The sequence below is a fragment of the Rhea americana genome, unplaced genomic scaffold (assembly GCF_003343005.1).
Source record: "Rhea americana isolate MKP2758 unplaced genomic scaffold, rheAme1 scaffold_80, whole genome shotgun sequence".
Taxonomy (NCBI): Eukaryota; Metazoa; Chordata; class Aves; order Rheiformes; family Rheidae; genus Rhea; species Rhea americana.
The window spans coordinates 3,362,829-3,374,010 of NW_028186979.1; the positions used below are offsets into that span (position 1 = coordinate 3,362,829).

Genomic DNA, 11,182 nt, shown 5'->3' on the forward strand with positions numbered 1-11,182 from the left:
CAGCCAAGCAATCTTAACTGTCATATTTTTCAGCAAAGCACCCTCAGCACATAGTGCTGCACCAGAACAGAAAAGGTGTCAACTGCTTCCCTCAGTATCATTAATAYAATTGAGGAAACAATTCTTGGAAAAGCTTAAGTGGTCTAATGGCCACATGGCTGCATATACTTTATATGGCGACCAATACAAGACTACATATGTGATTCATGAAGAGATAGCTGAGGATAATCATGCAAGTTCTTCATTATCAATAAACTCTACATGCTGAACTGAGACTGTATGAAACCTCACGCTCATCCAGATTCCCAGGAAATCCAAAATCCAAGAGCTACAATGAGTCCCAGAGCACTGAAGATTTAGAGTGATCTGCCCTAGATAAAGGTATGACATTYATAAGGTGCATGCATAAAATACTGATACCTATTTATAGTAAAGACTTAGGGAACCTATTCTGGAAGTGATCATGACTTGTAGCAAATACGAAACATAATATGAAGACAACTGATATCCATGGAAGGAGCCTTTTGCAAGTCAAAAAATAAAACCAAACAAAAACAAACAAAACCAGACCAATTCACTTTCTGAAGTAGCAGAATTAACAATGTAAGTTACAAGCATTAGTTTACAATTCCTGGAATTCTGTTACCTTAAATCCTGAACCAGTCTTCTTTAATAGAATATAATTTATACCATAGCTTTTTCTAAAAAGCTTTTCCAATGAAATGTAGTAGCAGAGTTTCTATCACACCTGTCAGGGTAGTAAGGCATTTGTTTTCTATGTCAGAAGGGTTGCCTCAGAAAATAACAAGAAAAGGCATTTGGACACAAAACAAAAGTTATGACCCTTGGGTAGGATACCCAGGACTCATTTGCCAGAAGTTAAACGCTGCCATGCCAGAYGGCAATCCAACAATCTCCACATGAAGAGACTATGATTCTAGGATAGCAGAAGTTAATAAAAAAGAAGTCTTCTGCAACTTCCCTTTGACAACTTTACTCAGGCAATGGAGGTCATGGCAAAGTGATCAGTAGAAAGGAACACTGCATTTTGCATCATTAATGACATTTCAAAACCTCCACACATTTGTGACTCTGCAAAAGTGTAACACGCGCGCACACACAAAGTCTCTGGCCAAAGGGAGGTTGTGGATGGGAAGATAATCCCTTTCTGTAAGGAGCAATAATACCAGAGCCACTCTAGAAGTGTTTATTAGACAATGCAAAAACTTTCCATCGAGGAACTGAAAACGTTCTTCCCTTTTGCAGGGAGATGCTCTTAACACAGTATTTTTAAGCAAGTCATGGAGATTTCAACAAAAAAGGACCTCCAAAGAAACAAAAAATAATTGCTGTGTCTATGACACCCAGATTAATTCTCAAAACTTGTTCGAGAGTGTAGCCAATCCTCAACACCTGGATGTTCAATTTTCTCACAAGAAATCTTTTTAAAAGCAGATCAAATATTGTCTGTCTGTATCTTACAAGCAGTCGAAAWACTGCAACAATCCAAATTATAAAGGGACACACAGACACCCTCTTCTGGAAGTCACAGTACTATCCCATAGATCAGCTGCCTCTCAAAGTCTGTGTTGAAGATTCAGAAGGTACTTCCAAGTATCAAGATCTGAAGAGTAGAAGAAAAGGCACACCAAAAAAAACCTGTAGGTTGTCACAATCGAAGCACACAAGTAGGTGCCTATTATTAGCTGTTAAGTATCATGGTAACCGGTATGAGAGCAAGAGAGAGAATGAGAGAGCGCGCACATGTATAGGTGACAGGGAGAGAGACTGAGACTCGCTCTACACTAACTGAAATGTCTAGCAAATCCAACACTATCCAAAAAGCCATATACAAACTGACCAAAACATCCAAATTCTCCTGGCAACTGATAAGAACTCTAGATATAAGGGTTGGCACTAATGTGGGTGCTTCCATGCTCTGAAAATTTACTGCAGCCTAGGAGGTCCTGGTACTAGCAAATCCTTGCTTGCAAACAATCTTTTTAGAGATACTCCTCTGGATCTTACACTCTGCATTTTGTTTTGTTATTTTGTTTTTACCTAAGAAGAAAAGACTTCTTGGCAGGTCCAGAACTGGAAACAGCACTGCACTCAATACTACTGAATTCCAATGAAGAGCTAACATTTAAACAAAGCTCTCTGCAAAAAACTCCTTCGCCCTCATGGCTTTAACACTGATGTAAAACCTATACATCTTGGAAAACAAACAAACAAACAAACAAAAAAAACTGCTCCATCAGGAGACTCAAAAGAAAAAAAATAAAAACGGGGAAAAAAATGTAGGGAAATGGTCACTATAAGAAAGGCAGTTATTGAAACTCAGCAGTGTTCTTAGTTCTATCAAGAAAAGAAGAAAAAATTATAAAAGAAGGTKAAGGCAGTGACATAGTTGGTAAAGCCAACAGTGACTGTCCAGTCTGATTTCAGTCATGATGTGGAAAGGAACTATTAGCAGAGGGAACAGATCATTCCTCAGATACACAGCATGCCTGGTGGTAACATTTATCTGCATACTCAAAGAATTAAAAATTCTCACAACTCAAATAATTCAGCACATGTATATCTACAGCATAACTGAATTTGATGACGGTGAACAAATACTACCTGTTTCTTAGAAACAAGATCTAATAACTACAAAAAGGCTAAATTCTATGCTCTGCTTTCATATGCGCATGATGCTTTTTTTGAACAATAYAGCCTATTTAACAACTTATTCAAGAAGATTCCCTCTACCCTATGCAGCTTGAAAGAAAATGTAAAAGAGCATGCATTTTTCCCAGACTTATTAAAAAAGAGCAAAAATGAATTGGATACACAAGTCTTTCATTGACTACAAGGTAGGTTAAAACTGCCAGACTCAATGGACAGTGGTCATCTGTTTATAACAACTGGTCCCTGGTTCAGAGAGTTTGATCTGAGACTGACAGTGTAACATCTTCATCAACAACGTGGACCAGGAAACAGAATGCACTCTCAACAGCTATACAGATTGCCCCAAACTGGAGAGAGTGGTGAAATGCCAAAGGCAGGGATGCCATTCAGAAACAAATTCAACAGGCTGGAGAAACAGGCTGATAAGCCTTCCGGAGTTCAACAAAAGCAAAAGTGAAGACTGGAATGCAGTAACCCCATGCAACAGCACTGGGTAAAGACTGACTGCCTGGGGAACCACTCTGCAGAAAAGGGCCTGGGGTCCTGATGGAGAAGCTGATCATGAGCCAGCAGTGTGCCCTGCATCAAGGAAGGCTAACTACGTACTTGGCTGCATTACGAACAGCACAGTAAGCCCTCTACTCAACACTAATAATGCTAGATCCTGRAAAATAACGTTCTGTTTTGGACTCCCAATACAGAGGCTCCTAATAACAGACAGATCAATGTACTACAGAGTCCAGCAAAGGTCACTGAAGTGGTTATAAGCATAAACATGTGTAAGTATGAAGCATAAGACATACAAGCAGAAACTAAGCACTGGATTTTTTCAGTCTGAAAAATAGAAGACTAAGGGGAAAACCAGCAACTGTCTTCCTCTGCCTGGAGGAATTAGTGAATCTTACACAGATGACAAACGCAAGTTCTTCTCAGAGATGCATCAAAAAAATAAATAAATAAATAGAAAGAGAGACAACAAGCAACAGTCAGAAGTACCAGCAAAGGATATTTAATGTAAAATACGGAAAATGTTTTTAAATAAAGAGTGGTTACACATGGGAGCATTGCCCAGAAAGGCTGTGGAAGCTCCATCCCTGGAGACTTCCAAAATTTGTGTTGTAAGTCCCTGAGCAATCTAATCTAACTATGAAATCAGCCTTGTGACAAGGAAGAAATTGAACCCAGTGACCTCCCAAGTCCCTTCTACTCTTAATCGTTCTATGAATCTATGATTCTCTGAATATGCTACATAAGTCCAGTTCCACAGAATTGTTCAGGGAATCAGAGTTGCAATAAAAGTTCATGATAAAAGTTTCAAATCCAGATGAAGGGAAAGTCTGGATACCTATAACCACAGAATATAAAATAAAGTCAAATCATCTTCATAAGCTTGCTTATAAAGTATACCAAAGCCCCTACAAACAYACTATATTGCATCAAAATAACTTGAATATTAAACATCAAGGAAAACAGTGGAAACAGTCACTGACAACAGATATTTGTATGAATCAGACCTCCCAAGAAACTCTCAGGAACCTTCAGTGCAGCACATTTAACTTCCTGTTGGTGATACTATTAAATTAAACTAAATCAAATCATAATACAGCAACTAACAATTAGCACACTGTCCCAGGATTCAGAATATCCACATTTCAACTCTCTATCGTGTATCAAGACTTCTTGTACAATCCTGATAAAGTTATTTAATCCTCCTCGTTACACCCAGATTTATCTTATGATACGTATCCAAAAGAGCACAGTCACAATATGCTACAAAATATGCTCCTATTTGGATCATGTTAACAGAATTTCTCTTGCCTCAAAGCTTGGATGTAGGGGATGAGCCCCGGGTTACCATCCCAGATTTCATCCCAAAAGGGACAGCGCATGAATGCACACAYATCTGGATTCCCAGCTACAGAAGCATAGGTACCAGTCCGTCCTTACTACATGGATGAAGATTATGTTTTCCAGCTTACAGGAAAACTCAAAAAAAAACAAATATACTGAAAGATGCTGAGGTACTCAGAGCCTGACTATCCAACAATCATACTATGTGTTCATAGTACAACCTGTAAGCAAAAAGCTGAGAATAAAAATAAAATTTGTATACTAAACAAAAAGCATCTCCTCATTAATTATTCAGTCTATGGCTAATAAGATGTAGTATGAAACCAACCTTTATGAAATCATCTTACCTCATTTCTCTCATCCACATCCTTGCATTTCTCAAGAAGTGCTTTCAGAGCAGGAACATTTCCCTCTTCTACATAGGTCAACAGACTCTGACTCATCAGACTTGCCATCTYTGCACAGTATTGAAAATGCTTGTACAATAGAACTTATCTGTACGGAAACAAAAGAAAAAAGAAAACCTTAAGTAAAGTCAATGAGATTTAACTTTAATATTAGAGAAAACAATCTGCATGCCAATAAGCTATTGATTGAGTACAAATACCTCCCATYCTCCTCAACAAAATACTGTGCAGACAAAACTTGCATTATATTTCAGTGAAATTTTTTTTGTAGTTCTAGTTTTGTAATTTGTAGTTAACTTTTGTAGTTCTTCGAAAATTACATAACTTGACCCGGTTCTAGATACTGGCTAAACATGCTTTTTGACTGGAATGCATCATAGCCTTTCATATGCATAATTTTTTCTGCATATAAAAAACTAYGGAAGTTACACACATATACAGTTTATATCTGCTAGTTATTTACAGTGCAACCCTTATCCTTTAAGCACACAAGCAGAACACTGAGAATATTCATCATTACGAAATACAGTGGTAATATCTAAATAAGTCATGTAGAAACTCTGGAAAATCCCATTTTTAAATCAGTTATCACCAATTTTATCCAGATATGGCTGCACGAGATCGCATGTTGTTACCTTACAGCTGAAACTTAACATAACAAAACCATTTATTTACTTGGTAGAAGCCCTTTAATTTGTAAGACAGAAGAGTTTGCTCTTGGTTAAGGCAGAACATTGAGAATCAAAGGACTACCTTAGAAGCCTTGGGCTAACAGAGAGCTCAGAGAACCTTTAGTATCAGAACACMAAGTGTACATGCACATGTCTCCAGAAGCTGAATCTATCCATTTTGCATTAAAGTTTCATTGGATGCAAAGTTACAAAGCAGAACACAGTACACSTCCCTTATGGCCTATGTCATATCTTCCAGGCTGATAGAGACGTCTCAAACATCTAAGCACCTAAGATAGCATTAGATGTTTGTGTTCAGGCACCTGAATTCCTCCCATTGAGTTTTATATATTCTGATAGAAATTAGTTAAATGGAACTTGCATCTAACTCCACTGCTGCCACAAACAGTTTGTCAACTCCCTGTGCAGTGATTCAGCTTCTCTATAGYAGCTGCATGGTACAGTAGTTCTCCAGGCTGTTTTCTATACCAAATAAAAAGTTGAAATCTGTGTGAAAAGTCATCAGCAAAACATGATTATGATTTCTTAAATTATTTTCTCCAGTCATAATCTAAGTTTTATAAATAAATTCTCAGATAKTAGGAGAAGGAAAAAAGGATTCTACATTACTGCTCAAAGAAAGATTCTTTCCTTCATGTTCCTCACTGTCATTTTTCAAAAATGCAAAGGTAGCCCTGGTGCMCCACAGATAAGTATACCTCTTCAGAAGTTATTACCTGAACTCTGTTATCAGGTCAGCAGAGTTTCTGCCTTAATGTAGATTTGAATCTTTAGACGCAAGCTAAAYCTTTAGCAAACAGCCAAATACCTAATACTACCATCACCAGAAAAAAAGAGATCAACAGTTACGTTTACAAACTCCACATTAATATTCCTTTTCTAAAAAGATAAAAGCCTTGGCAGGGTGGAACCATTTCCAAGCATGATATTAAYATTCTTTGTCAGCTATGCACCACTGTGACAAAACAGTCTGTTCTCAGAATTAAGAACAGTCTATTTTATAACAAACAGTAAAAATAAAATTTATGTTTTAATCCCAATTTTCACATTCTATTGTTCTAATTCATCATTATTCATGAAAATTTTTTAGGGTATCCAAAAGATTAAGTTAGCTGGAGAACTGCAGGAAAACACTGGTTAGGATATCAGTATTCAAAATTGCCATTTAAAAATGCAACTTGAATTGATCAGCTTAATATACGGCTTCTCATACTTAAACAAAACCAACAACAGGATAAACAGCAGATGTATGTAAAACAASTTAGCTTTAAGACCTTTAGAAGTTTCCATATAGGTTGATTTTTCTCAAGAAAAAGAGAAGTCTGCAATTAGGCTGCAGTTTGTTCATGGTGTTTTCACTCACAACAGCAACTCAATAGAAATCAGACATTTTATTTATATAAAAATCATTAAGAGTAGATAAAAATTTTAGAGATTAAGGGTGTTTCTTGTGGTTTTGCGTGAGTGTGAGTTCCCTCCCCAMCCCCAAACTATATGTCTAAGGGAAAATTTGGGGGGAAGGGGGTTGGTTTTGATTTTTTTTTTCCACATAAATCTAATGAGGACAAGAAAAAAAWTCTATGAATTCCTACAAATTTCTGTTGGATTTATCTTGCAACAGAAAAGATGCACTAGGCTTCCTGTTTTGCTACTGAAATATAGAAACTTGTAACCTTCTTTCTGGACAGATATTTATAATAGTTGTACTTCCGTACAAATATTAATCTGGTTTCCTATCCTCTGCTTTAACAATAAAAAAAATCTGTAAATCCTCCAGTTTTTGAACAAGTCATGTTATGTAAGTCTTTAACAGCAAKACACAAAATCAAGCAAATTCGATGAAGTTAATGGTTCTAAGTTGAGATATTACATACCTTTCACTATACCATATGCTAGCACACTTCTGGCACAACCGCAGTCCACCTTACTATTTAAAGTTTTTTGATGTATCTAATAATATATTATCACATTACAAAAATCAAGTACTGCATGGGTGCTGGACATATACTGTGATTTCCTTTAATGTTTACAATTTATTTAAAATTACCATAAATGCTTTGAACCAAAGCTTATAGGTACCTTCCATAGTACTCTTAGATGGAAGAGTAACTTTACTTTGACCCCCTGCAATGGAAAAGGCTACTGGAAGTATGTATACATAGCTTTTTTCACTAAAAAAAAAATCACACAAAAAGCTCAATAGCATTTCTTTTAACAAAAGGATGAGAACTTAATCTCTGCCAAGTTTCAGAATTCTGATGCAAAAACTGTACCTCTCAAGCACGTTCAATACAAATAATATTCCTTCATTGCCCAGTTAACAATATTTGCTTTGTTCTTGACACAACAGTATTTTCACAACCCATATCAATGCTCACAACACTGAAAACCAGGAGCATATTGGAAATTCAACCCCCTTTCCAGAGAACATTGGTTCTGTTATTTTTTTCCCCTACACAGGGGAGCCAACTGCCAGTCAACGAACGCGTTCTTTCAAGCAGGAGCACTTCCAAGCCCGGAAGCCTCAAAACACTGCAAGAGCAAAGCCTGGTATCTTTTAAGACTCTAAAATGATGCAATAAGAGAGAATAAACCAAAAACCATGAAAAGATGTACCAAGAGCACAAATGCTCAGGTGAAGATAACATATTTGCACAAGGATTAACTTGTTTTTGTAAAGTGCCCACATCCTGAACTGAAGAAATTATCACTGTTTTGGAAAGACCACACAAATTTATTGATTTACAAAAAAAAAATAGTCTCTCAACTGCAATAATCCTGACTGGAAAGGTTCTGAAATTCAAATCTGTACATTCCTATTAATTCTCAGTATTGTATTGTTTCCAACTACCTGCAGAAGTACAGTGCTACCACATGCTAAACTTCCTTAATATCACCATCTTTTTCATACCTCTCACTCAATTTTTGTGTCAGTGATGATCATTTACAGATACACATAAAAAAAAWTTCAATAAATACTAATATTATTCTAGAGACTTACTCCTTTTTCAGTAGGGCACAATAAAAACKACAGTAAATTAAACACAATTTAAGGTTTAAAATAGCTTGCTTTCTTATGTTTCCTTCTGTTTCTGGATAGTAAAGCTACCTTCCAACTATACAGTACTGTGGTAGATCTTCCTGGTATCTGAAAAAGAAGTTTATTTATAGTGCTGCTAAAATCTGCATATGTACAAACCAGAGACAGACAAATGTAGTACTGCACGGAAGAACTGAAATYGCATTCTGCCAAATTATAACTTAAAGAAAAGCAGAATACAGAAGAATTGTATATATAAAATTTATTACAAAAAAATATTATATTAAATTTCTCACACACTTTTGTACCTTGTTTATGATAGCGTAAAACTATGAAAATTATTAAAAAATATGAATTGGGAATTCCATGAGGTCTAGTTCTAAGAGTTAAAAATCATATTACCTCATCCTTGTTCAGACTGCAGAGAACCTTGCTAATACAAGCATTCCCATTCTTTTCTTTCTATTCAATTGTTACTTACTAAATACAGATATTTCATAATCATTAACAAAGGAAGATCACAAGTCGGACACCACCTAAGGAAAGCAGCAGACCTGTTTAACTACACTTTCTACTGGAACTGAGCCAGTCAAGATTCTGTTCAAATAGCAAATTTTCACAACGTTTTATATAAGACCCTAAAAACAAACAAGCACTCAGAGGCAGGAAGATATAATAAATGTACATTTCTGCCTAAAGTTCCATTCTGACTAATAACCTCCTGATTCTCAGCTTTTCCTTATCATCTGGGAGAATTTCTTCTATGCTTCTTATCACTCCTTTAATCTAGATTAAAAAAAAAAGCTTTAACAAATCACTTAATCTTTTCATTTACTTTATACCAGAGAACAGATAATATAATTAACAAATATTAAGACACACAAAAAAGACAGCTAGAGATGCAGACATTCTTATTCTGGAACCTATACTGAACAAATAGAATATGGAATAAAGTTTGCACAAAAGGAGATTGCTATAACTGTAATTATTTACTGCATAGATTAGTAAACAGTAAGAAATATGTGAAATTGGAAGCATGGAAGTCATTCAGTCAAATTTTTTGCCCTCTTAGGCACCTCCTAATTCTAAACATTGCAGTAATGGGATTTCTTTTTTTTTAAAAAAAAGAGAAAATCAAGAGTGGAGATGAGACACAAAAAAAAATATTTAAACAAAAAGTCACTATCGCAATCTAGTAACAAGCATCAGATGTGTTTACGTTCTATCTTGATTAAAAAAGATCAATTAAAAGAAAAGTTGTAAAGTACTGATAGTGGGATTTAAACCTTACCAGAGAAACAAATCTACCTTTTAAGACAGAATTTAAATATGTTCAAATGAACAGTAAATTACAGCTACGCATATCTGAATTTCAGGAGAAAATTCAGCTCCCTTATAAAAATACTTAGTGCTACAAAGCACTACTTTAGATTTTAAATGTTTCAAATAAAAGAAAACAAACAAAAACAGGCATCAGCATTAAAMTGTCAGAAAAATTTCCACCAACAAATATAAATCAGTTCAGTGAAAACCTGTACAAACCAACAAAGAAGTCTACAACATAGTGTTCATACCATACTGCTTCACATGTCCAACACACTTCTCTCAATCATAAGGTGAATATTTTGTTAGTCACAGCCACAGAATTTAACCTTTAGGGTATTTTTCACTKTGGAAAAAATTGTTGTGATCAAGACATACTAAACTGTTTTTTAAATTAATATGACCATATTTCAGAAGTAGWGGCATTTTGAGTAGATTTGAATTTCTTAAACTATTTTAAGCTATAGCTGCAGAAAAAAAGAGTAAGTGGTAATATACATGTCAAATGCCATAAACCAAAGGCGTACTAAAAGCAATTTTGAAGCACTGAAAACTATCCATACAGATTAGCCTTCTCGCCAAATTACCAYCTCATCTCTGACACTTGCTCCCTTTTAATCTGTTTTGTCAAAAAAAATTCTCTTTTGCCCATGCATCATTCTGAAGAAAAAAGGAGAAACAAAGGTATTTAGAGAAGGTAGGTTACCCATAAATTAGGTACCTTTTYATTTATTTGGTTTGCTATGGAAACCAGGCTTAAATACACTGTATTTAATACCATACGTATAACGTCTGTCCACAATAACCTCTAAGGTCACTGGCCAACATCACCTAAATCTAACAGAATGACAGCTATTTCATAATTTAGTTCCTGCAAGTCTTGCGAAAACACTTTCCCCCTGAAAAAGAGCGCAGCATGAGGTAAAAACTTGTKAGATAGGTCATCTTCACAAATCTTCAACCGTCAGACAAAAAGTCAAATGGAACTAGGTTTATTGGTTCGATCTCATTTTAAAGTTAGATGCTGCCAAGTTGACAAGCTTCTTAGCTCCTTGTATGCCGCCGTAACATCCATAGGACAGATGTTTGTATTATTCATAGCAATTCCACTAAGTATGTCACATTGAGTGACCRAGATGATTAACATTTTCACCAAGAAACGATGGACAGCCACTGTGAAAATATGTGTTTAAGCT

At 35.7% G+C, this 11,182-nt stretch overlaps 1 protein-coding gene across 3 annotated transcripts in view; it reads right to left on the reverse strand.

Moving 5' to 3' along the window:
• Nucleotides 1-11,182, reverse strand: part of KIDINS220 (kinase D interacting substrate 220) — an 88,026-nt gene that overhangs the window by 75,830 nt on the left and 1,014 nt on the right. For all 3 annotated transcript variants that reach the window (XM_085322927.1, XM_085322926.1, XM_085322928.1), the window contains exon 2: nucleotides 4,872-5,019. In XM_085322927.1, the coding sequence (XP_085179053.1) occupies nucleotides 4,872-4,979 (108 nt within the window). In that variant the 5' untranslated portion in view covers nucleotides 4,980-5,019. The remainder of the gene's footprint in view (nucleotides 1-4,871; nucleotides 5,020-11,182) is intronic.